The 27,793-nt window shown below is 35.8% G+C and overlaps 1 protein-coding gene across 7 annotated transcripts in view; it reads left to right on the top strand.

Moving 5' to 3' along the window:
• The first annotated feature begins 2,291 nt into the window (after positions 1–2,291).
• The window catches only part of LOC139968646 (long-chain-fatty-acid--CoA ligase 1-like), a 31,349-nt gene continuing 5,847 nt past the window's right edge, over positions 2,292–27,793 (top strand). Inside the window, exons 1-17 of one of the 7 annotated variants that reach the window (XM_071972878.1) lie at positions 2,292–2,610; positions 7,066–7,223; positions 7,847–7,961; positions 8,707–8,768; positions 9,826–9,927; positions 10,370–10,469; positions 12,826–13,004; positions 13,570–13,602; positions 14,530–14,581; positions 17,735–17,808; positions 18,830–18,910; positions 20,517–20,651; positions 21,543–21,628; positions 22,368–22,422; positions 25,193–25,288; positions 26,043–26,115; positions 27,028–27,116. In XM_071972878.1, coding sequence (XP_071828979.1) covers positions 7,074–7,223; positions 7,847–7,961; positions 8,707–8,768; positions 9,826–9,927; positions 10,370–10,469; positions 12,826–13,004; positions 13,570–13,602; positions 14,530–14,581; positions 17,735–17,808; positions 18,830–18,910; positions 20,517–20,651; positions 21,543–21,628; positions 22,368–22,422; positions 25,193–25,288; positions 26,043–26,115; positions 27,028–27,116 — 1,482 coding nt within the window. In that variant the 5' untranslated portion in view covers positions 2,292–2,610; positions 7,066–7,073. The other 6 variants (XM_071972880.1, XM_071972879.1, XM_071972874.1 and 3 more) reach the window with 6 other exon arrangements.

Genomic DNA, 27,793 nt, shown 5'->3' with positions numbered 1-27,793 from the left:
ATATATGCGTCATTGTGAATAACTGTAATGTGTGATTGTAATTATTACGTATATAGGTTAATCATAATAAAGCATATAGTTACGAACTAACGTAAAATACATGTTTTGAACACATGTGCGCGCGTTCACACATTATCATTTAACTGCTAATAAAAGCGAGATTTTAATCGTTATGTCCAGTGAAGTAAATTTTCTTAAATTTTGATATCTTATTAAATTGTTAGGTTAGTTTGGGTGAGGTTGTTTACTCTATGCTTGAAGTCATAACAGCTTTCGCCTAATCTCATCGTTCCTGCTACACTTTTGTTTGTATTGTGTACCTTCCTGTATCTCGCAATTGATCAAAGCTACTGTGTACTGTGGTGTATAGTTTGGTGTCCTGTGGTGTACTGTACTGTACTGTATGGTGGGGTACATAGGGTACTTCAGTGCGTATGTACTCAAGGTTCGTGTGTACTCAATGCGTGTGTACTGAAGCATACTGAAGCAGTGTACTGAAGCCTACAGGGGGCCACCAGTCCACAGGGTGCTAAGGTACACAACAGTGTACTGAAGCATACAGGGGGTGCACTCTTGGGAGTAGTAGCACCTTCTGTTAAGAGTAGTAGCACCACCTGTTTAGGGTAGTAGCACCTCGAGTTTAGGGTAGTAGCACCTCCTATTTAGGGTAGCAACGCCACCTGTGGTCCTTTTGGCGTTCCATACATATGCTGCTATACACAGGTGAATCCCCACCTCAGTGACTTGCATTAGAAGACAGGACAGTCGCCCAGTCTACTTGTCAGACGAAATTTGAGACCTTTAACCAAGTTGAGGACGAACGTCGAAAATACATTTAAAAGCACACAGAGCGGACGACGCAGTATATTTCTGGACGGGGGGGGGGGGGGTGGCCATGGATTACAGGAAGTAACCAAAACTCTCAAAGGGTCGCATGGGATGAAACCCCACCCTTTACCAATTCCTGTTTTCGACTTTCAGGCGTAAAATATATGACAGAAAAATGGGATTTGTTTGACATTTCTTTGAAATGTTTATCTTTTTCTTCTTCTTCTTTCCGTCTTCTATTTCTTTTAGCATTAACTTTGTCAGTTACGGCAAAAATGAAGTAGTCCATTCCTCCCATGATGGGTAATTTTCCATTAGACATAATTTTGGAATTATTTGGATAACTTGAGTACATATATATACTACATCATACAGTAATTGTTAATGTCATGCTTATTCACAGGTGCAGTTAGGATCTATCCATAGTTTGAATCAGGGCCGGAACGAGAATTTTAAGCAGGAAGGGGTGTTGCAATGGGGTCATTGAAGTTGGCTCCCATGCATGAAGGGGGCGGTAAGGGCCCTCCCGAAGAAAAAAGGGATGAAATTACAGACGTGAAAGTGTGCATACAGAGTTATATTTTGGCTTTAATTACACTTATATAACTAGATCTATACCCATGCAAGGTGTGCTAATAGCTACTTTAAATGTATTGAGTGCGGGGGTCGGGGTTCGGGTGGGGGTCGGGGTGGGGTCGGGATCGGGGTAACACTCAAAATGCACAAAGGTCTAAACCTTTATTTGTTTATTTTTTCTGTGGAAAAAACCCCAGACCTCTTACATGGGACTCCAACGACCCCATCTCCAAACCCCTCCTATATATAATAATTTATTCGCCTTTGCCACCTTCCATGAAAGTTCATACACCTACCAGAAAGTTTGAGAGAATTAAAAAATTTCCCAACCCCTCACTCCATACTTGAAAGCATGAACAGGTCATATCTCTATCTCAGTAATTTACAATGAGGGTTCCCAAAACATGTGTGAATTAGAAATTGCTTTGTCAAAGTGTACTCTAACAAATACAGTTTTAGACCGACGTTTATAACGTGTTTGTGTAATTATTTGTACATATATAGTGTTGATTATTTTTTTCTGTGTGTGATCAGAGTGTGACATGCCTGATCGAGCCATGTGAAGCACGGCTCTTGCAAGTTTGCAACCCCAGCCCCCCCCCCCCCCACCCACGCCTATGCCGGGAAGAGACCATTAGCTAAGAAAAGGAAAACAAAATATACTTTACCGGTGGCTGGGCTGTTTCCTGGAAGAGAACTGTTCTTCCGGACTTTTACTCACAAACCCTCTAGCCACCGGGTATCTAAACAAGAGGGCCCCTCCCTCTGCTATCATGGCCGAAGAGTCAATCGACTTTTTATCTAGCGTATATGAGGGGAAGAACATAACATTTTGTGGTGATAACAAAACAGTCACATCTTCCTCATCATGAGATAATTTTACGATTGTTATGCACGTGACTCAATGCCTTGGAGTTATGCAACACTCACCAGCATATCTGTAAAACACTTTCATACCCGTACTCTGCACGATCAATAATCTATTGATAAAGTTTATCAACTGTCGATGGTTCCGTTTGTCTCTCCTGGATATCTGTAAGACTCAATCCGAGCTGCTCCCTGAAGTCCAATATCTGGAAAGCGAAAGTGCTTTGGCGTTACTGTAGCCAAATACTTGGCTAGGCTTGGTGGTGCGTGTGTGACGTCAAGCGTGAATCAAACATTAGCCTACTTTTGTGTTTTTCTCCACACACTGTGCTTACAAAGGTAATGACATCCCAGTCGTGTGCAGTTCGTCCAAACGTTGAAATGCAAAACGACAGTCACATTGCATAGTATGTATGTATGTATAGTGATCTTCCCGCAAGCAGGAACTCGCGAAAGAAGCCATGGAGTATGGTTTTGCAGTATCCGAAAGAGTACTTGACGCCTTTTTTGGATCAGTCAAGTAGAACAAGTGTGGAATACAGAATGTAATTTGCAAGGTTTGAAATAAGCAGGCCTATTTGTTACACCTATAGCCAAATGTGCCTATACAGTGTTAGCTGGCTTGGATTTAATTAAATTAACAGGCCTAACATTGTTTCCAACTTAGGCCTTGTAGCCATAGTAGTTGTGTGTCAAATGTGCTAAAGACAAGAGAACCAGTCTTTAGCCTAGGTTAAACATAACCTAGCAGAACTAACTTATTTATTGTAGAAATCAGCATGTTGGATCCAATTAATATCATGCATGTAATGATACTTTTAATACTTAAAAGTTCAAACTGGCAAAAGTTACTTATTGTTGAATAAATTACTCAAATTTCTTTATATCTAGCTCTTCAATATGTAACCAACTGGCGCATCTACATTTTTCGTATGGAATTTTGATGAAAGTTTAGCCTTTAGTCATTTTAGATCTCTATGAAAAATGCTGCCATATTGAGACATATAACTACAAAAGCTACTTAGAAGAGTGGAATGAGTCCAAAATACGTCTCATGACATAATAGGTTCCTTGACTATACTACAAAGTATCAAAGACTCCATTATCAAGTACTAAAATCAAACTAGCTCCAGGTCACAGGATCTTCTTTGCCCAAAATTTATAAAGTTCATATGATAATAAAAGATAAGTCCCTACAATGCATTGTTGTCAATATATTGTCCATATGAAAGTGACCTGTGAGGGGAATTTTACTTCTTTCCCAAACAAATTGGACCAGTAAAGTGTTAAATTATTACAGTGCTGTTTATAGAATCCTGCTAATTTGGTGCATTTTGACAATATGATTGGTTTGTGTTTCAAAGGCTAGTCCAGGGGAAATATGATATTTATGACTGATAAAAGAGCATGAATTCTAAGCATCCTAGTGAAATTTGCAAGCAGTCCCTACATAGTGCTTTGGACATATTTTACGAGTTAAACTTGTCACAGTTTGTACAATTGGTCAACTGGAAACATACAGGTGTGATGTCGTATTTGAACTCTGTCAGCAAAAATGTTTTTGTTTTGATTGTTTCTTTGCTTCATTTTAATACTTTTGAGGTGTAGATGGTCCCAAATTTACTTTAAGTGGATGTGAACTGTGAAGTTTACAATATCTCAATGACTGTATTATATTCAAATATCCAGGTTCATCCGATTTTAAATTGGAAAAGTTGATGTAAATTTTGATTTAATTCATAAAATGAAGCATTTATCATTGTCAATACAACACTTCAAGGCATATGGGATACATGGAAAGCTTGCATTCCATTACCATATCTGGTAATTTGATTAGCTATCAAACCTGCCAAGAAAAATGTGGGATTCAATTTATCCTATGCTAACTCACTGAGAGTGTACCTATAGTCCTCAATTTCATGTCCCCTCACCACCTCTGCTCCCTTGCTCTACCATCTCTAGAGTGACCTGGTAACCTTTTGACACTGACCTCCAGTGGTGATCGGTCATCTCTGGTCCACTAGACACTTTGGGTGCTAGAATCGGAGGTAGGTTGACCGGAGGTGACAGGTCACCATGTGAGGTAACCAGGTAACATTAGATTTGGTAGAGTGATTGTGCAGAAGTTGTGAAGAGACAGGTAAATTAGAAAGTGAAGTAAATATCTAAACCAGGTAAGTTTTGGAAGTTTCATTGGATCGATTTACCAACTTAGTATTTAGAGCGATTAATTGCGAAGAACAGAGGATTCTATTCTCAATCCACTCAGAATAGTATTTTCGCCTTCATACAACTCACATTTTTTATTAATTGTATCCGCCTATTGTCTGCCATACAGACCCATAGTTGACATAAATGGATATTGTAGAACTTAGTGGTATTGATGTCACTGGTTGTATAGAACTGACCTTAGTTCGCTTGTCATGTAAAATACTGACCCAGTCATTCCCACTGAAATTCAGTCCCAATGTAATGGTACTGAGTTAAGTATACCTGTATAGTACCTGCATTTTCCTGTCATCTTGCTGCTCAAATTTCCTCATTGTTTTAATCTTCAATGTTTGATTCCTTGCTGGAGGCGGAAGGAATCAGTGCTTATGCGATGGTGTGTGTTTGTGACACTCTCTTGTAGAAACCGTATCTCAAAACTTTCATGGTGGGTTAACTGCAGACTTGGTATGTTGATCCATTGTATTGAGTACAAGAACCATATCCTTTCCTGTGAAACTCTTTGGTCATTAGGAGTCAACAGAGATCAAAATCTGAAACTTTGTAAACAAGATAACTAAAAATATACTCAAGTATATCTCTGTTGAACTTCATACATGGTATGCAAATCCAGCTTGGTGAGTACAAGAACCCTATTGAAATTGGTGGTGGTCATTGGTCATTTTATGGTCAACATTTAAGTCAAAGTTAGAAAATCTTGTAAACATGATAACTCAAGAAGTACATCTTTCTCGAACTTCAGACTTAGTATTTAGATCCAGCTTGGTTAGTGCAAGATCCCTGTTGAAGATGGTAGAGATCAAAGGTCAAATGAGGTCAACAGGTGTCAAAGTCTGAAACCCTGATAACTTCAAAATTAAAGCTACAATTAATCTGTGAATTCTCCAATACTATGATTTTCATGTGGTGAACATAGTTTGGTAAAATTCAGTTTAGTATTGTGGAGGGGCAATATATGTCTTCGACAAAGAGTTGATATGCGTACATTAAAAACACTCAAGCAGGCCCTGATAAGTTTTTACCCTCTGAGTTTCAAGGGGTCAACAGGTTATCTCAATTGGGAGGGGGAGGAACATGAACATTCAGTTCATATTGAAAGTAAAAATTGCTTAAAAAAGTACATTTAACTTTTCTTTTGAGAATTATGTTATATTCAATATTTTCACACAAACAAACACTTGGCAGGTTAATCATACTCATCATGGAAAGTTTCTTGCTTTGTTTATGTTTACAAGATAAAAGAAGACCCTTGTCATTTAAAGTGCTGTGACCTTGTTAAAGCAATGTCCTTGTGACTTATTTCAGTAGTTTTCATGCAAATAGTTACACAGACAGATAAAGCAAACTTTTTAAAGGTAACAATCAACCTTTGGTTAATTTAATCTAGTAATGTAAACAGGATAATTTGTAGGCAGGTCAGATTACGAACACTATACAGTCAAGTGGTTGAGCTAATTATAAAGGAAAAGATTCAGTATTGTTGTGGGATTGTGGTTACCCTTAAAGCTCTCCCTTCATTTCACATCTGGGGGTGGTAAGTAAAGCTACAAGTGTTTTGTTCACATAGTTATTCATTGCTTCTAAGTTCGTTATGCATGTTTAGTACAATAGATGTGATGAATTCTTTGTGAGCTGTTGTGTAATTGTGAAGTAGAGCAAGCATTATTACTAATGTCACTTTTAGTACAGTTTGTTAGCTACAGTACGGTGCTGTTGTTGCTGCAGAGTACTGTTTAGCTGATTCTATTAAAGTGAAAGCACAGCTGGATTTGAAATGTTTTCTCGATCTTTACTTCGGTATTGAATTGCAAAGTTCTATTATTGTAACCTGTCATTTATGGAAATCGTGTCATAGAAGCTAAGTCAATTCATTGAACTTCAGTGGCGTTCAACAGTCAAGGATTGTTCTGATTCTCTCACAAGCTAACATTGTTACTTCTAAATGCATGTAGTTTGTAGTAACAACAAAACTGATAAATGGAAAATGACAGAATGCTGAAGTAAGTAAATGAATGGGCATGTGAATCTTTCAAAGGTAAGCTAATATTGAAAATGATGATGGTTTGTCAATGGAAATTCACAGTAACAAAACGATTAGTGTAAGGGGTACGTTAATTCTTCATGCTTTACATGCATTGTTTCTCAACATGCAACAAAGATAGCAGTCAAAACCTTTGAAGAAAACCGTTCATGCGTTCGGCCTCAATTTCCATAGAATTGTGATCCTCAATAAAGTGTCACTGTACAAGAACTTACCTAACATAAGATCACAATACAAAGTTAGTTAGTGCTTGCATTAATTTGATATTCAGGACCGCAGTACGTCTTACCATCAGTCATTTGTAACTGGTTTAGTTTAGTAGAAAACCAGAATGCAAAAATGCAGAAGTAAGTACATGAATGGGCATGTGAATCTATCAAAGGTCAGCTAATATTGAAAATGATCAATTCCATTTGTCTCAGCTATTTCAAAGCATAAAACTCATTTTTGTCTCATTGATAGTATGCAATATTCAATATTAACAACTCGATTTGTTTTGCTTGTCGCTCTTGAAAATGTTTCAGACCCTGGAATGTCAGCAGCTTTAGAACTGATAAGTGAGCCACTAGTTGTTACTGCATTGGGAGCGGTTGCCCTGACGACAGCTTACATGATGTCACAGTCAACCAAAGGCAGACAGGTACCACCGGTGGACTTGAAGAAGCAGTCCATTGAGCTACCAGTGAGTGTCTCAATTAGTGTTAACATAATGCTACAGTACTGGATTCATCCATTTAAGTTAAAATAGTGGAATGAGAATGTTTGTAGAAAAGTACAAGTTTTATGGCACATTTGTTATGTTTACTTTGTGATCCTGTGGCAAGACATTAAAACAAGACTTTATAAACAACACATGCATAGCAGGGTTTTAGCCAACAGGACTCCATTACTGTACTCAGAGGTTGTACTCGGTTATGCACCAAAGTTTGGAAGGCTGATAGCAAAATTAAAGGGCATGTTTGCATTTTGCCAAATTTGCCATTGTTTTTATCGAAATATCGTCATAAGATATGACGCTTGTACTGTTAAAGTATTTGTTCATGCACAGTATCTAGATGGGTCTGATGTGTTTAGCTGTGAAATGGCCATCCATTCTATAATTGCACACTATGATGGACAGAGTGATAGCACTCAATTTAAACATGCACATTTGATCAGTGCTAAGGAAAGTTGTGTGACTTTTTTAGGCAAACATAAATTACATAATGTTTGCAGTAGCCTGCTGGTCTGAAATAGAAATGTGAGTCGGCGAATTAATTTGGTACTACAGGGGGTTGAAAATATCCTGTTTTGCTCATTTACCAGGGTGATGAACATATCCACGTTTCCCCTCTGATGAAGGATGGGAAGTACATGGAGTACAGATACGAAGATGTCCGCACTGTGTATGATAGTTTCATGCATGGGTTGAAAGTAAATGGTAAAGTTTGCTCGACATTTCTTGATTTTATCTGCACTAAGGGTAGATGGTTGCACTTTGTAGTCATATTCCACATTACAAAGTGATACATCCAAGTTCATTCGTGTCAGTTCTCTTCATGTCCAAAAGAGACATAAAAAGTTGGTAACTTTTTTTTGGTGTAATTAATGCTCATAAGAGCTTGATCCCTGATTTGTTTTACTAGATTTGGTACATCCATTATGACAGCATGGTAGCTTTAGATTTAGTGTCTTTTATAATTTTAATGACATAAGTAACAGACTCGCGTATGAATGTAATTATCTGTTATGACAATTTTGCAACAAACTAAAAATAGGTGTTGACATCTTCAGATGTGTTTGATTACCAGAAAAACTCAAACTGAAATTCATTTGAGTAAATTCCATGTGCATTCTATTGTTAATTTGAAGGAACTGCATTGACAGTAACACTTATCTATTATGCACTGATGTAGATTGCCTTGGGAATAAGAAATTATTTTCTCAAAGAGGGACTGGAGACCATTAAAAAGTGGCTTTTGCAACAGAAAATTAGTGTATTTTATGTTTTGGTTAGTTGTCACATTTTTTTAAAAGTATTCCCCCTGCCAATCACCCAATACTTAACTGGTACAAATATGTTGTGTTATTGAAATTTTGTGGTAGCTCATAATAGGCGATTCCTTGTTTTAACCGCAACAACATGTACATTTTTGTGTCCTTTTCTTTGTTGTTAATGTAATCAGAGGATGCTGATTGTATGGGACAGTGCACGGACAAAGGAGTCGATTGGATGTCTTTTAAAGAAGTAAGTATTCTCCCTCAGTCTAGTTTCATCATAGAGCATCATGGGTAGTATAGTGGGGTACAGAAAGGGGAATGTAGAGGAGGGGTTGGGGATGAGCAGGGGTGAGGGAAAGAAGAAGTGGCTTGGGAGCGTTATGTTCAGTGTTAGATATTTATACCGAAATAGGTGAACTTACCTACAAATGTGCCAGATGTGCTATTCAAAATGAAGGCAAAGTCAAAGTCAATGGAACAGCACTGCAGGGAATATCAGCCAGCCCCTATACACTTGATATATATAGACAAGATATCGACAGCATTGTCCCTTGCAAACTTTGATATGTGGTTCATATTACATCCATCTAGAATATCAAATTGGTGATAATTTAATTGCCAGGCTAGTACAACAATACTACAGGTTTATTGTGGTATGCATATCAATTTCCAGTATTTATTAGACATACGGTACTGCATAGTAAAGATGATGGTTCTGTGTGTAATATGTCATCTCCTTTTAGCGAATACTATAGAAAAAAGTGACATGAAAAATGCGTCATACATCAAGGTCTCAAGGAGGTCTTTATTATGTTTTGGTTGTAACAATGAGCTATGCAAAGGAAAGGAAAACTGCACAGTACTTTTTCCTGAGCTTAAACGGTTGTTGAATTATGCATGTAATCCTCAACTATTTCTAAAGTCTAGGTATGATTTTCCAGCGAAATGTTGTTCTCATTGTAGTAACTAAGTCCATTGACAGTATAGTACACGTGTTGCATAATGAAAAGAGCAAAATATTAAAAGATTGGTCGGTAAATCAAAGTTCATTAAAGGGGAAACATGTCCAAATGTCGTCTTTTACAGTAATCAAGATGCTTGTGATGGTCGAATTCTGCAAACAGAAATAAGCTTCTTGATCAAAAGAAAAGAAAAGGATAAAAAAAAAAACACTATGGTGTGCTCATCTGTTTTGTTATTGTGCAAACATTTTTACCAATTGAGTTTACTGCAAAATATAGTTATTATCTCCTTGAGCAGGACTATGTCAAAAGGTCTATCCATCCATCCATCTTTTTCCTTAGGTTTATGAAAGTGCTCAAAGGCTGGGGTCAGGACTCGTTGCTAAAGGGCTCGAACCAGGAAAGGAAGCCTTAGTTGGTATTTATGCTCAAAACAGATTGCAGGTAAGAAATACCTCAAAGAGAAATATTACAAGTACAAAGTTGAAGTTGTTTAGTGTAGAACAGATTTTTATATTCGTGGTGAAATGTTTCAGACTTTGAGGAGACTTGTAAGCTGATATAAGGGCCTAGGCTGTGCAGCGTTGTAGATTCTATAGCAAATTTGGACTAGTTCAGTGTGTGGTTTGTCTTACATATGTGATGTCTAGTTTCTGCAACCTAAGTTCTGACCATCAGTTTGGTAAGGAGGGAGTTTTTTAGGCAGGGGGATGGACTCTGATTTGTGAAAAACAACTATTCTATGTTTATTGGTAGGACTACCCGTTTGCCTCTTGTAGGCACTCTGGCTAAGAATGGTTCCTGGAATGCTAAGAGGCTTAAACTCAATACTAAGTCTTTCTTCAACCACTTGACAAGTATTTATTTTAACTCTTTACTCCACCAGTGGGGACTTATTGAAACAAGCTGTCTGATCTACTCGTTGGTTAGTGTACCCCTCTACGATACCCTTGGACCTGATATCTGCACATTCATTATTAACCAAGGTAAGCGAACCTTTCCATTTCCCAACTCAATGGCACTCCACCCCACTCCTAGCCTCTACCCACCTTCATCATTTATTTGCTTTGAAGAAAATTTAAAGAGAGGAAAAACTGTTAGCAAACTGCTTGTCTAGTTCAAAAAGCCTGTGAAAGTAAAAAGAGGTCCTGGGGTCTATCCCAATAGAATCGTCATCAGAGGCTAACTGAAACCAAAATAAACTCAGAACACATTAAGAGGCACAGATGGGCAATAAACAATTAATTGATGGCAACATTGTCCTGTTCGGAATTCTCCTTCAGTTTCGGCAGAATGTTACAAGAGCTGCTACAGGCAAATATTCAGCTGCTGTGTCTTCATAAATAATGCTGCAAAGCCAACCGATTCACATAGTATCATACAATAATATTGTATCATAGTAATATAATATCAAACATCCACAATAATATTGTTGCATATAGTATTACCCATTTCACATAGTATCATACAATAATATTGTATCAGAATAATATAATATAAAACATCCACAATAATATTGTTGTATATAGTATTAACCATTTCACATAGTATCATACAATAATATTGTATCAGAAGTAATCATATAAAACATCCACAATGATATTGTTGTATATAGTATTAACCATTTCACATAGTATCATACAATAATATTGTATCAGAAGTAATCATATAAAACATCCACAATGATATTGTTGTATATAGTATTAACCATTTCACATAGTATCATACAATAATATTGTATCAGAAGTAATCATATAAAACATCCACAATGATATTGTTGTATATAGTATTAACCATTTCACATAGTATCATACAATAATATTGTATCAGAAGTAATCATATAAAACATCCACAATGATATTGTTGTATATAGTATTAACCATTTCACATAGTATCATACAATAATATTGTATCAGAAGTAATCATATAAAACATCCACAATGATATTGTTGCATATATAGTACTACATGGTACAATGATATACTATGATAACAATCATATTGTTAAATCGGCTGGCAAAGCTTAGACAATAGTTTTGTTTTCTTGTGGTCTATGTACGCAAGTGTATCGGATAGGTATATACTCAGTTTAATTGATGTGTTTTACTACACAGAAACAAAGATGTATTGTGATGATCTTACACAGAACCATAATATTCATGGTATTTTATAAGGATAAAGATTCCAGCCGAACAAGAAAAAACCCTGTTACACCTGGTGTTCATATTTAAAATTATTCCTTAATTTTGTAGGATCTGCTGAAATTGTTATCATGCCAGACAGTTTAATGGTTTGTCATGTTGATACTCGTTGGTTGTAACGGCTTTCTTCAAAATGGGTAATTAAGATTAAGATATATATATATATATATATATATATCTTTTGCATTTATGAAGTGATAGCCAATTAGATGCAAAAATATTGACTGCTCTAATTGAACTGTGACTGCATAATGACAGCTCAAATCAATTTAAGTAAATAACCTGTGAAAATATCTCTTACTGGATGTAGTGATGTTGTTTATCTATCGCAGTCATAAAGGTCATGTGTGAAGGAGTCGATCTTTGCACTTGATCCCTTGATATGAGATATAATTAGCTTTAATTTTTTTCATTAATAAACTTTAAACCTATCATTAGTAGTTCAAACGTCCTTCACATGCCTTTGTCAAAATTGTTTTGCAAGTTTATTTTGAAGTGAAAGAGACTTGACTTTTCAAAGTTTTATCTGAATATTCATTTCACAAAATTTGTCGTAAACGATAAAAGATTTATATTAACACTTCGGAAAAGCAATCTTATATTGAAACGAGGTCAAGGCTTGCACTTCTTAGTGATTATTTAACACTGTGTTTGTCTGTTTGGTACTGTTCTTAGGTTTGTATGCTGCACAGGTTTGCTTGCTTGTTTGTTGTGTGCACCCTAGTGTTTTATATGCTGCAATATTTTATTCTGAACAACATTAGGTTTGAGTGATTTCATATATTGTCTGTCCTTTGAATTTGATTCACTCTTTAAAGTACCCTGTTGATGTTCTCTATTACTTTTCCCATGTCTAACTGAAGAGATTCAGCATTGCCGGTAAATTTGATTGAATAGAGCTTTATTTCTTGAGGTTGTGGCTGTTAATTAGTAAAATTTGTATCGTTTGATGACTGAATAAATATCGACCAAATCAGATCCACAAAATTACTTCTTAATGTCACTTCGAATAATTTCTTATATCATGAAACAGTACATTTTACTCTGTTCCTAAACTAGAAGTGCTATGAGATACCAGAAGAAATAAATTTGCTAACCGCTAATCTTTACTTAAAAACCAAAATTGCCTTTTCCTCCCAAAGGGGAGATAGAGACTGTGGTAGCAGACACATCCAAACGGATCCTAGCATTGTTAGAGAGAGCAGCAGATACAAAGACACTTAAAAGACTGGTTGCTATGATTCCTTCAGAGGTCACACAAGAGGTCAAAGACAAGGCCAAGGAAACTGAAGTAGAAATAATACTCTTTACAGACTTGGAGGTAAGAACAGATCATTGAAGTAGAATTAAATAATTTATGACAGGATAGTTTTTACTTCTTTTTGAAAGCAAGGTAATTTAGCATTTGAAATAGTGTGTGTATGTATCTGCCTGTGTGTGTAAGTGTCTGCCTGTGTTTGTGTGTATGTCCACTTGTTTTGCATTCAGACTGAGGACTTGAACAAAGAAAGTCCTCGGATTGGAAAAGAATCACCATGTCATCAGAAGAGTTCTAATATTAAGGGGTTTTGTTGAGGTTAGGGTAAATGGATTGGAGCAATTGAAACAAAAAAAAGTGAGGTCCCCAGTCTGAATGTAAAGCACACCAGTCTATGTGTGGGTGTGCAGTGCATCATCCAACTTTCTGGCCGTGATGACCATTGCGATGAACAGAATGAATTTTACAAGCCTACTTAGAACGAATCATTGGAACAAACTTTTTATCAGGCATCTTTAGTTAAATCTTTCTTTTTGTGAATGGGAATGTTTCTGAGAACGACAATGCTATTCAAATTATTTCTATGGACTTGACATTACATATTCCATTTCTGCATTTGATTTGGCAGGAGCTTGGGAGAGAAAACTTACTCGATCCTGTGGTAAGTTTATGACACCGTTGTTCGTTAGTAGTGATTGTTAGTACTCTACACAGTTGTTAGTTAGTAGCGATAGTACTCAAATCTGCAACACTGTTTTGTTTGATAAGAGCAACACCATGTGTTTTGCCTCGTTAGTTAGTAGTGATAGTACTCAAATCTACAACACGTTCAGTTTGTTCATTAGTAGCGATAGTTAGTATTCAAATCTGCAACACTGTTTTGTTTGATAAGAGCAACGCCGTGTGTTGGCCTCGTTGGTTAGTGGCGATAGTTACTACTCAAATCTACAACACTTTTCTGTTTGATAATAGCAACACTGTGTATTTGCCTCGTTCATTAGTAGCGATAGTCAGTATTCAAATCTGCAACACTGTTCTGTTGGATAAGAGCAACACCGTGTGTTTTGCCTCGTTCGTTAGTAGTGATAGTACTCAAATCTACAACACGTTCTGTTTGTTGGTTAGTAGCGATAGTTAGTACTCAAATCTACAACGCCGTGTGTTTGCATTTTATCAAAATAAAATAATACTGTTAGCAAACTGCTTATCCACTAGAGAGCCTGTGTTAGAGAATTTTTAAAAGTAAGTTGGCATGACTTTTCAATCCTAGCAGGATCTTCTTCAAAGGCTAAATGCCTTGTAGCGTGATTCTAACAGGGATGTGAAACTGAGATACTCTCCTCCATCTTAGAAACAATAACTGAAAGCTTGATGTGATCTGTCTCCAGGTTACGATGTTTATTAACAGCTGAAAAAGAACGATATGGATACTCTTTATTTGATAATTAAGATAATTGGTATCCAATTGACTGTTTGGACAACAAATTTAATCGTTGACTACATTTGATTGGTTTGTTGATGACTATTGACAGTTCCTATTTAAAATTGAAAAGTATTGTTAAACATGATATTTCTCTTTCATTTGTAGCCTCCAAAACCTGAGGATCTATATACCATCTGTTATACCAGTGGTACAACAGGTGAGGGTTTCCACTTTGTGAGAGATTCTTTTTGCTTTTACTCCATATTTTTCATTTATTTTTTGCAAGAATACATATATGTATATATAAATATGTATCAACAGAAGTATCACCGATTAATCACACGTTATCTGTGGTAAAAACAAACAATTATGTCTGCTGATCTTGATTGTACTCAAATAGAAATTTCTTGCTCATGAAATTGCTAAATTTGTCTTAAAGTTGGTGAATTTGAACTGACAAAGTTGATCAGAAGGAGTAAATATTTATTATTTATTTATATAAGTATTTATTTTTTGTACAGAAAGAAATGAATGCATCTTTGCAGAAGATTTTGAAATCAACTGTAGTAATTACTAAGCCTCAATATTTTGATTTATAATAAAGGGCTGAAGCAATTTAAAAAGAAAATTTCTTTCCATTTTAAAGATTTAAAATGGTTTACAAAAGTATTCATCATATCATCATACTATATAAACAATTTATTTTGTCGTCTGAATTTTGTGAATGTAAGATATAGTTCTTCACAAGATGTTAATATGCATGAGTCTCTCTACTCATTTAAATTGAATAAATTCATTTGATCGTCAGGAAGTCCTAAAGGTGCCATGATCTCTCATGGTAACATAATAGCATCTTCTGGTGGTGTTCAAATGATGTCAGAGGTAAAAATTGCATGGGCAGCCAAATAAGTTTGCTAGCTGAATTTTTCTTTGCCACCTTACAAAAAATGCACTATAAATAAAAAAGTTGCTGAATGTGTTTAATTGCATAACTCTGCATGAAATAATGCATGAAAATATTAACTATGTGTTTTAATTTAATTTAATTTTCTTTTGGCAATTTCAAATCTACATGTAAATATCTCGCATGGCTCTTTTTGCTATGATTTTGGCGACTACTTAATCATGTTGTGGTTGTAAGAAACGAGCATTCTTCCTGGATACAGATATAATTTCATGGTGACATAATGTCTCAGGAATACATGCAGATCTTGAATAAAGTAAGGACTGGGAGACTTATGTTACCATGGTGATTTGACGCCTTAAAATAATAGTCCAATAGTAATGCAACAACTACCGTACATTATTCATCCTCCTTTAAAGTCAGTCCATATTCGAAAGAAATCAAACAGACTATATTCCTAGCAATAAGGAGTTAGATTGTTCTGCAAATTTGTATACCAGTTGTAAGATTTTTAAATTCTGTTTCTCAAATATAACAGAAGGCTCTATGATTGTGTGTATAAAATCTGCTATAGTTCTTCAGATCTCTGTGGCAGTTTGGTCAGCCATGTAGATACGTGATACTAGTAAAATAATATCTTGAGCATCGGCATGTAGACTGTGGAACTGTACATTAATGTTCTCTATGGATACATTACTGGATACATTACCAAACAGTGAATGTGTTGGTTCCTGCAGTACATGATAACTGTACATTCTCAGTGCGACACACATCCGAGGCTTCGCTGATTATATCCCGCACTTTCTAACTTTTTTTATCTGCTTTTGTTTCATTTTATTTTATAATATTTACACATACTGAAGGACACATGCACATTGTTATAACCTATGAATAACCTCCACCGATTAACACTTCAACGTCTCCAAAGGAGATGTTCTGCTGATGTCACCCTTACTCCTGAGAGCGTTGTGGTCAGGTGGTTAAGGCAGTGGACTTGTGATCTAAGGCTTGCAGGTGCGAGTCCTGGCCAGGTCATTACGTTGTGTCTTTGGGCAAGGCATTTTATCTCCATTGCCTCTATTCACCCAGGTGTATATATGGGGACCTGTGAGACCTGTCAGTTGGGGGCTGTTTAGTCGCTTCTATGTTGAGGGATTTGTCTCTATGTTTGACAGGTTATCATTGACCAGGGTAATATTGTGATGTACCTTGAGCACCATTATCCATGGAAATATCTGCGCTTTATAAATCCTCAATATTATTATTATTATAACTATTGCTCCTAAAATTTAAAGTCAACACACAATATTTCATTATTAACTTATAATGCATGTACCTGCATTGGCTATATATTTTGCTTCTGGAACAAGCCTAATGTATGTTTTCGTTTGCTGTTTCATATATTCTGGCAGAAACTGTAACAATGAATTCCCTTTTCTTTCTAATTGTCTTGCCCATGTTTTGTTTGATATATCCTACATGATAAACGCTTTATATCTTCTCGAATCGAGCAATTCAGTTACACTAAGCTGACCTCTTCAAAAGCTACAGCAGCAAGTTTCCATAAAGTTTTCCTCAACTGGTATAAGCCTGTAAAGTTTGAACAAATAATTAAATGCCTTGGAAACAGATTCCAATGCATATATTTATTAATTTAGACCTTCAGCCAATTAAAAAAATTCCAGCATGGTGAAATATTCTCTTGTTGCAAAAGTGTCACCACGTCTTTTCTTTGTAGATGATCCTAGAAAGGAGATCTTTTGTGATATATGAATGTGAACGAAGTCAAAGTTTGCAAATCAAGGGGTTGGATAAAAGCACAAAAATAAAAATAAAAAATAAAAAAATATATATAATAAATAGAAAACTAAAATGTTTATTCTCCAAACCACTTGCATGTAACCCCCCTCCCCGTCCCCTTTTCAAAAAGAAAGAAAGAAAAATATGGATTGGTATTAATTCATGTCTGCAATGAAGGGCAATATTATCTGGAATAGGGTCGCAAAAATGGGCCAATGAATTTTTTCTTGTTTTACAGAAAAAAGAAAAGAGATTTATTTATATATATATATATATATATCTATATATATATATATATATATATATATATATATACATATTTGTTTTTGTTTTTTTGGTACTCAGATTAAAAAACCACAGTATAAAAGAAATAAAATGTTATAAAGATTTCGTACCTATTTGAAAGGAAGTATGCATTTGAAACTTCATTGTGAAAACTCTTGTAATGTTGTGTGAGCTTTATAACCCTGCAAAGCAATTTTCACTTCTCTGTAAAATTTATCTCAAGTTTTCTGACCTCAAAGAGAAGAATCGTCTCTGTCGCAAAAAAAGATCAATAAAGATACTTCTAGTCCACAATTGCAATAAATATCATGCTAAAGATAATGGTTAGAAGTAACAAGTGTGATGAAACCTTTGTGGCTTTTTGTTCTGTTTGTGTACTAGGCAACCCTAAGGGAGCTGTTATCACTCACCGTAATATGATTTCATCTGGTTCTGCAACTCAGGCTGCATGTGAGGTACTAACTGCCAACGCACATTCTATCTATTAACTTTTATCTCATTTGTTTTTTAAAATTTGTTATAATTTTTTTTCTTTTGGCGGATGATGAGTCACAAAGTTACTTTGTGTTTAAGTTTCGTTAAGCAGTGATGGTTCAAACCAAAGAGTTGTGTCAATTTGTACATGTTTTGTGTTTTTGTTGTTTACCTTTTATCTTCTATAATTGTTAATGTGTAATAGGGTAATTTTGACCACTCGTACGTATCTATTGCATGCAATTGAAACGTTTGCTGAAGGTTGTTACCAACTGATGATAAAATTTTAGAAATCTAATTTGGTTATTGATGTACTTGTAATAGTAATAAAGTCTCTCCAGTTAAAATTGATACAAATGTCATGGCATTGGAGTAGGCAAAGGTAGAATGGTGGGAGAGAGGGATGATGGGGTGGAAGGGGATTCTGATTGTCGGAAAACCAAAAGTTTAGGTACAGTGCACTATGAAAGTTCCTCTAAGCTGACTATTGATTTAATGTAAAGGGCTGGGAGTGACCTCCAGGTTACAAAAAAATCCTTCTTAAAAAGTTACTGCGATAGTGAGGCAAGTGAATGAGAATGCCTTAACAAATTTGAAGGACTAGCTGGTATAAATGATCATATATGACAATGTGTTCCTTCCAAGCTTTCCTTTGTTCAAAGTGTTTATTTTATCAGTGGACTATAGTTTTTTTGCATGCAAGGCATGGCATTTATGTCATTTGTTGCATGCACATTAAATATTTTGGTGGCAAAACTGAAATGCAAAGAGGCAAGATTTGTTTTCCTCCAGCTGGAGTTTTTCCCAGCATCTGTGATAACTGTGCTGTTTCAGCTTAGTTCTGTTCTCTGTATTAGATTAATAAATTTCCATTTATTTTTGAAGCCATATATAGCTTGCTATATGTAGAATGATAGTAGTTCTAAAAATGGAGAAAAATTGTAATTTGGTTTATTTCTGGTATTGTACTTTATTATTATTTATTGTGCTTCATTCCTACAGCAACCGTCCATGAAGTTTCGGCCTGGCATCACTATCCTATCATATTTGCCACTTGCGCATCTTTATGAAAGATTGAATGAGGTGAGGAAAGGAAAAGAAACAGTTTTTCCTTTTTCATTTCAAGAAAAAAAATTCCCATAAGGTTCATCAGTAGTATTGAAAAATTTGGGGTAAATCTTATTTCATAATGATTAATATTTCATTTATTTTATTTTCCTAACCCCCCCAAAACAATAGACAATACACACACATAAATGATGGGAAATATAATAATTTGAAGTAGGTTACATAATATACATTGAAAGTTTGTTGCGTCAATATCACAAGACGTTTTTTACCACGACAAATCCTGTTCCCTGTTCTAAAGGTTTGCTTAAGGTCTACATAGCTCCCAGAACAGATCCTACTAGACCCTAGCCGAAGTGTTTTCTATCTGCCAGATGTCTCTGTTGTCATGTGATTCATGATCGCCCTGCTACGGCATAGAGAATACCTCATAGTGTTCATATTGATCAATGCGCTGGTTATTACAAGTGGAAATGAGTCCAACGGTTATCTTGTGGCTGCATGATAGAGTTGTTTGTGATAATGAACTCCCTCAACAGTTTAGTAACATCTTGTTTCATTTGGAAGATATCTACATTCAACTGTCATGTCGTGACTGCCATATTGCTACAAGGAGGTGAAGTCTTTCATGTACTTTTATGTCTTTTATGTTCCCTTTCTGTGTTTTTTGTCTAATGTCCAATATGAAAATAAGAACTGAATAGGCTTGGGCGACCCCATAAAATTTGGGGTCCAGCTCTTGCGACCATGGGAGCCGGCGACTCTGAGGAGCATCGCAGCTTCTTAGTCAGTCAACACAATGACAAGAACTTGAAATTAAACTTTTTATACATTGTCAGTTCAAATGGCAGTTATTAATATCAGTACTGCTAACGTCATTACCAATGTTAGGCAGTGTGTGATATCTCACCATTGTGGTAATGCCATGTGAAGATTCCTCAGTGAGTTATTATACAAATAATGAATGGTTATGAGTGCAATAGTGCAAATATTTCATGAGTTGAAAGATGTAATTTGTTCCATTCAACGAGGTGCAGCCGAGTTGAATGGAACAAATTACATCTTTCAACGAATGAAATATTTGCACTATTGCACGAATGGAAACCATTCATTATTTGTTTTATACAACACCTTCAAATTTGGATATAATTGGATGTTGCAGTCATGCAACAGATTGTTTTGAACAGACATGTTTCTCTGCTCTCTTACCATTGAAAAAAGTGCTATCAAGAAAGTATAACGCATGGTTCTATCATCATAGCGTGCAATAGAGCGGATTTTGCATGCAATCGACGAGCAATTGACCAATCAAATGGCCGGAATATAATTAGGTGTTGTATAAACATAGTGTGTCGCCGTTATGTCATCTTTAGACTTGCTCATAAGAAGAAAACACTAACAAACATGATAAACTCCCAAACAGATTTTGATGGATTTGTCCAACACTAATAACTCAACCATGTAAGATAAAGATGATGGCTCGCTTCTTCTGAAGAGAAAAGTTTATGAAGCAAATTAAAACTGGAATAATGTTTTTAGTGAAATCCAACAAAGTGTTTATGTTTGGAGTTAAAAGACCAGTGAAAGTACTGTATGAACCACCTCCCTCTCCTTCATCCAGATTTTAGTGACCATGCATGGCGGTCGAATAGCCTATTACCGTGGTGATGTGAAGCTGATCATGGAAGATCTACAGAATGTACAACCAATGGGATTTCCGTCTGTTCCACGCCTTCTCAACAGGGTTTATGACAAGGTGAGACACCTGAGATTTATATGCGACAGTAGCTATAAAAAGATATTTTAGTAATTTTTTGGTTAATTCTCAGAGTTCACTTACTCAATTTTGTCTACTCAAACCTGACACATTCTTGCTCTTCAATATTTAGAGTATTTTGGTTACATGTTTAGCTCAGTTCTCCAGAGTCTGGTTCCGTCAGTCTTGCATCAAAAGTGTCAGCAAGTGTAGACAAATTTTTGGATACCCAGGTTTTGGTACATATGAAATTATTTGGCGGTGGGAGGAGGAGGGGGAAGGGAGTAAGGTTTCAAAACTTGGGTATCTAATACCGCAGACTGATGCTTAGACTAGGTAAGACTCGATAACACTGGTTAATGCTAGTTAAGACTGATTAATGAAGGTGTTCAATGTATCCTAAGACTAGATAAGACTGATTAATGCTAGTTAAGACTGATTAATGAAGATGTTAAGTGTATCATAAGACTAGCTAAGACTAGATAAGACTGGTTTATGCTAGTTAAGACTGATTAATGGAAGATGTTAAATGTATCCTAAGACTAGATAAGACTGATTAATGCTAGTTAAGACTGATTAATGGAAGATGTTAAATGTGTCCTAAGACTAGATAAGACTGATTAATGCTAGTTAAGACTGATTAATGAAGATGTTAAGTGTATCCTAACACTAGGTAAGACTAGATAAGACTGGTTTATGCTAGTTAAGATTGCTTAAAGAAGATGTTAAATGTATCCTAAGACTAGGTAAGACTAGATCAGCCTGGTTTTTGCTAGTTAATACTGATTAATGGTTTATGCTAGTTAATACTGATTAATGTAGATGTTAAATGTATCTAAGTTGACTTTGTTACCTATTTAGGTTGTTTTGTCATAATCTTTGTTGTGGCAGGTAATGCAAGGTGTTAATTCGAGCAACTGGATTAAAAGGAAAATGTTCTTTTATGCTCTAAGCAGCAAGAAAGCTGATCTTGACAGGTAACTATCTTTGCAGTTTACTATCCCTGGGCAGGGTGGAGGGGGGGGGGCACAGTCACACATTTGTGTACTAAAGGCTGAGATATTATGTCGTCACGTGGAGGGGTTCAATCGGTAGGGGTGCTAATGGTAGGGGTGTTCCCTTCCCTTTGAGATATTTGGTAACATGGAGGGGTATTACTTGAAGTATTCGTGGTTGCGCCCCTGATCTCTGGTACTAACAGTGTTAGCTAAACCAGTAAATGGGAGAAGTTGAGTAAAGTGGAGTGGGTGGTAGGCTTGGGTAGAGAGGAGCTGATATACTTGCTAAGCATATTTAAGGAGTTAATATTGAATTATATTTTGTAACTGACAATCCTAGTTAGAGGTTAACACCATTCGGTCACTATTCCTTTTCAGTTCAATTAAATTTTCCCATGCTAACAAGTTTAGGAGGTGGTTTAAAAAAAAAAAAAAATCCTCAGCAATTGAAGATATAGCTGTGCATGAAATTTTGATTTTATTTTACAATGTGAAAACTGTGTGTGCATCTCCAAGATTTTTTCAACTTTGACAGCTAAAAAGTTCATGAGTGGATCTATGTCGAACATTTCAGTGGTTTAGAGTTTGCAAGTCTGCCCTCTGTGGGAATGCTTAAATGACGAGAAGATTGAATTTTGAAGTGAATAGCTCAATATTCCTCATCAGTTGGTTTTAGATTACTTTCAATATTCATGAATTGATTTGAATTAATTTTCAGAGGAATTATCAGAAATGACACCATTTGGGACAAGCTTGCCTTCAAAAGGATCCAGGTGAGTTCAATGTAGCTTTCCAGGGTTAAATTAAATCACCAACTTAACCATTTAACTCATCCAGGGTTGAATAAAAACTCAAACTTTATGATGTAACTCTTACACGGTTGAGCAAAGTCTCAAACTTTTACGATGTAACTTACAGGGTTGAGCAAAATCTCAAACTTTACTGTGTAACTCTTACAGGGTTGAACAAAATCTCAAACTTTACGATGTAACTCTTACAGGGTTGAGCAAAGTCTCAAACTTTTACGATGTAACTTACAGGGTTGAGCAAAATCTCAAACTTTACTATGTAACTCTTACAGGGTTGAGCAAAGTCTCAAACTTTTACGATGTAACTTACAGGGTTGAGCAAAATCTCAAACTTTACTATGTAACTCTTACAGGGTTCACAAAATCTCAAACTTTACGATGTAACTCTTACAGGGTTGAGCAAAGTCTCAAACTTTTACGATGTAACTTACAGGGTTGAGCAAAATCTCAAACTTTACTATGTAACTCTTACAAGGTTGAGCAAAGTCTCAAACTTTTACGATGTAACTTACAGGGTTGAGCAAAATCTCAAACTTTACGATGTAACTCTTACAGGGTTGAACAAAATCTCAAACTTTACGATGTAACTCTTACAGGGTTGAGCAAAGTCTCAAACTTTACGATGTAACTCTTACAGGGTTGAGCAAAGTCTCAAACTTTTACGATGTAACTTACAGGGTTGAGCAAAATCTCAAACTTTACTATGTAACTCCTACAGGGTTGAGCAAAGTCTCAAACTTTACGATGTAACTCTTACAGGGTTGAGCAAAGTCTCAAACTTTTACGATGTAACTTACAGGGTTGAGCAAAATCTCAAACTTTACTATGTAACTCTTACAGGGTTGAGCAAAGTCTCAAACTTTTACGATGTAACTTACAGGGTTGAGCAAAATCTCAAACTTTACTATGTAACTCTTACAGGGTTGAGCAAAGTCTCAAACTTTTACGATGTAACTTACAGGGTTGAGCAAAATCTCAAACTTTACTATGTAACTCTTACAGGGTTGAGCAAAGTCTCAAACTTTTACGATGTAACTTACAGGGTTGGGCAAAATCTCAAACTTTACTATGTAAATCTTACAGGGTTCACAAAATCTCAAACTTTACGATGTAACTCTTACAGGGTTGAGCAAAGTCTCAAACTTTTACGATGTAACTTACAGGGTTGAGCAAAATCTCAAACTTTACTATGTAACTCTTACAAGGTTGAGCAAAGTCTCAAACTTTTACGATGTAACTTACAGGGTTGAGCAAAATCTCAAACTTTACGATGTAACTCTTACAGGGTTGAACAAAATCTCAAACTTTACGATGTAACTCTTACAGGGTTGAGCAAAGTCTCAAACTTTACGATGTAACTCTTACAGGGTTGAGCAAAGTCTCAAACTTTTACGATGTAACTTACAGGGTTGAGCAAAATCTCAAACTTTACTATGTAACTCCTACAGGGTTGAGCAAAGTCTCAAACTTTACGATGTAACTTACAGGGTTGAGCAAAGTCTCAAACTTTACTATGTAACTCTTACAGGGTTGAGCAAAGTCTCAAACTTTTACGATGTAACTTACAGGGTTGAGCAAAATCTCAAACATTACGATGTAACTTACAGGGTTGAGTAAAGTCTCAAACTTTACTATGAAAACTCTTACAGTGTTGAGCAAAGTCTCAAACTTTACGATGTAACTCTTACAGGGTTGAACAAAATCTCAAACTTTACGATGTAACTCTTACAGCGTTGAGCAAAATCTCAAACTTTACGATGTTACTCTTACAGGGTTGAGTAAAAATTACAAACTTTACAATGTAGCTTTTCCAGGGTTGAGTTAAATCACAAACTTTACAATGTTACTTTTCCAAAGTTGAGCAAAATTTCAAACTTTACGATAAAGAATTTCCAGGGTTGAATATAAAAACACAAACTTTAAAATGTAGTTTATCCAAAATCACATTTCACTCGAGTAAAGCTTTGGAACTTTTGTAACCTCTGACAACAGAGTTTTCAGTATCCTCTCCAACTTGCATACTGCCCTCTCTCATTATTAACCATGTATAATTGTCTGATTTTGCTCATTATGTTTTATTAAAATATATTACATACAAAAGTGTATGGGATTATATAGATTCAAATGGATGTTTGAATTCCTAATTAATTAATTTTCATTTTGTGTAAAAAAATTAGATCATAGTTTGATCCATTGTAATGTTATTTTGGCTTTAAGGCACCGTGTTCAAGTTAGGGTGCTGTACCGAGGGGACTGCAGGATCACTGCAGCTAGGCTGCATAGGGTATAATTTCTCTGTAGTTTCACATGATAGATCTGCAGAGATAATCTCTATTGTGTGTTATTGATTCAGCCTTGCTGCAAGCATTTTTGCAGCTGCTGCAGCTTTTCCTGTTGACACTGTGCCTAACACCAGGTAGACTTAATAAAATTAATAAGCCAGCACACAGACCTGCTCTGAAATCCTGAGGTTATCGTTGTATTCAATCAAGATCCTTGTCAATTGTCTCTCTTACCACACTCAGACCATTTAAGGCATTGTAAAAATATTAGACATATTTTTCTGGTTCAAGTGAATTTGATAAAAGGTTAAATTTGGCAAAATGTTTTGCAACTAAAGTATACATTTTAGCAATCGGCTGTATTTCAAGCAATCGGTGACCAAAATAGGCTTGAAACCCAAAGTTAATATCTGTAAAATATGTTTGTATTTGTTTTTGTTCTTCTGCCTTAGACTTTAATGGGTGGACAGATTGAGATTATGTTCTCAGGAGCGGCTCCCCTTTCACCAGAGACCATGACATTCCTCAGATGTGCTGTAGGCTGTCCAGTGAGTTACATTATCAGTATCTTGTAGAATAATCATTGCAAATCTAAGACTACTCTCTTCTTGTGAAAACTTTATTTTTTTTTGTTTTCTAAGGAAATTCCTTGTCCTATGGCATATGGACTTTTGAACACTTTGTTATTTCTTATTGAGTGTCAGGTTTGTGGCTAAAAATTGACAAAAGTAATTAACTGTCTCCTCTGTGATGTCGTACTCGTTTTTCCGATTAAAGAAGTAGATGAAAATAAAACAAAACTGTTAGCAAACTGCTTATTCAATAAAGAGCCTGTGTAAGAGGGGCTGTAGAGGGACAAAGAGAGGATAAAGGGAAGAGGGAGGGTAGGGTGTAAACTAGAGAAGGACAAGGACAGAAAAGTGTGGAGAAAAGAAGTAAATGTTTGTGGAAAGGATTAAGATAAATTAGTGAGTAAACTTCTTTGTCATCTTAATGATAAAGTGATTTCTCTAACAAGAAAAGTTCTATGTATACTTTTTAAAAAATGGGCTCTCTTATGGCAACTTATATATTTCTTATCAATTAGACTAATAATGTGGGATATTTCTGTGGAGATGTCATGGTCTTGACTTTCAGGATATCTTCAACTATCAGCCCAGTTATTAAAGGCTATGTATCAACTGTTATTGGTTTATTCTCACAGTGATTTTCTTTAATTATGTATCACTTAATATATGCTTATACCTTCAGTTACCTTAAGGGTGCATAGTCTATAAATTAACCTGTCGCATTTCCATTTAGGTTCTAGAGGGGTACGGACAGACCGAGTCTGGGGTTATCTCCACTTTAACCCTACCAGGGGATCACACTGCAGGTTAGTTAATTCAAATTTACATCACATGTTACTAGATGAGTTTGAAGTGGCTGGCTACATACAATTCATTACTAAGGTTATACTGTTGATGTTGAATTATAGAATGACAAGACTGACTTTACAACTAAAACCAGTACTTTGGCACTCAAATGACTGCATTGTTCTTATCAAAACTTGTTTCAAGTCTTTATCAGAATTTTGCAATCAGTTGGTGATTAGTCAGCCCCTTATATGCAAATTAGGTTAACACTTGGTACTTCTTATATAGAATGTGTTGTATGCCAAGATCTGACTTGTTATCTTAAAGGGTGTGAAGACTCGCGCAAAAAGAAACGTCTAATGCCGGTAATCTGACCTAGTTTCGAATGAGGTGTAACAGAAGTGAAGACTCCACCATCGGTCCCAGAAAATACACACACAGCTTGCTACCATCGGTAATTAAACACTAGTGTACAGTCAGTACATACAGCTGCTTTCAGTACCCACAGCACAGTGTACAAACAATACAGCGATGGACATCTCAAGTCTAGCTAAAGATAACAAGGTATCACGTTTCATGACTGTCTGCATTTTGTAGCGACACGAACAAAACGTCACTTGCAAGCGACAGAAAGTTAACTTTTTCAGATGGCCGCGCGCGGTTTGGGGCGAGTCTTCAATGCCTTTAAGCTTTCTGTTCGTTCAAGAATTGGTGGATTCTACCGCTATGTGACACAGTCCCTCTGCTACAAGTCAAATGGAATTTATATTTGTAGCTACGATTTGATCAACCATTGGTCTCCATAGACAAGCTCATGATGATCATCGTACCTGAAGGTCACATTGAATATTACAGCTATTGTCTTTTTGATTCTCATATTAATTATTGAGTAAAGATGAACACGACAATGATCTTTTCTTTTCAATGCGTAGGTCACGTTGGCCCCCCTCTACCTTGTAACGCCATTAAACTTGTAGACGTTCCAGAAATGGAATACTTAGCCAAGGACCAGAAAGGAGAGGTATGTTCACTTAAAAGATGTCCGGTTTGTTTCGTTTACTCACAGAATCATTCAGGATTTGATATCTAATTTCCATATTTCATATTTCCCATGACTCAACAGTTTGTATTGATTAGTGGATTTGATATCTAATTTTCATATTTCCCATGACTCAACAGTTTGTATCGATAATTGGATTTGATATCTAATTTCCATATTTCAAATATCCCATGACTCAACAGTTTGTATTGATTAGTGGATTTGATATCTAATTTTCATATTTCCCATGACTCAACAGTTTGTATCGATAATTGGATTTGATATCTAATTTCCATATTTCATATTTCCCATGACTCGACAGTTAGTATGTATTATTTGTAACATCTAATGTAACACACCAACAACAGTCATGTCTGTTGGTCTTCTCCAGAGGTACTGTTTGCAAGAAAAGGTTGAAAATAATCCCACTTTGGGAATTTTGATGGGAAAATAACTTACACAAACAGATTCTAATATCTGGACATAACTTGCTCCCATATTTCACATTGTAAACTTTTTTTCCAATTGGAATTCAGAATATTTTCGGATTAGATACTGTAATCCTGTAATTATATTCTGTAATAATAGTATCCTGCCTAGCATTGTTCTCGAGGCTGACTCAAATCATGATTCTTGCCTCAAATTACATAAACCTAGTC

This window comes from Apostichopus japonicus, chromosome 6, assembly GCF_037975245.1.
Source record: "Apostichopus japonicus isolate 1M-3 chromosome 6, ASM3797524v1, whole genome shotgun sequence".
In the NCBI taxonomy this organism is placed as follows: domain Eukaryota; kingdom Metazoa; phylum Echinodermata; class Holothuroidea; order Aspidochirotida; family Stichopodidae; genus Apostichopus; species Apostichopus japonicus.
This window is presented reverse-complemented; position numbering and strand designations above follow the sequence as displayed.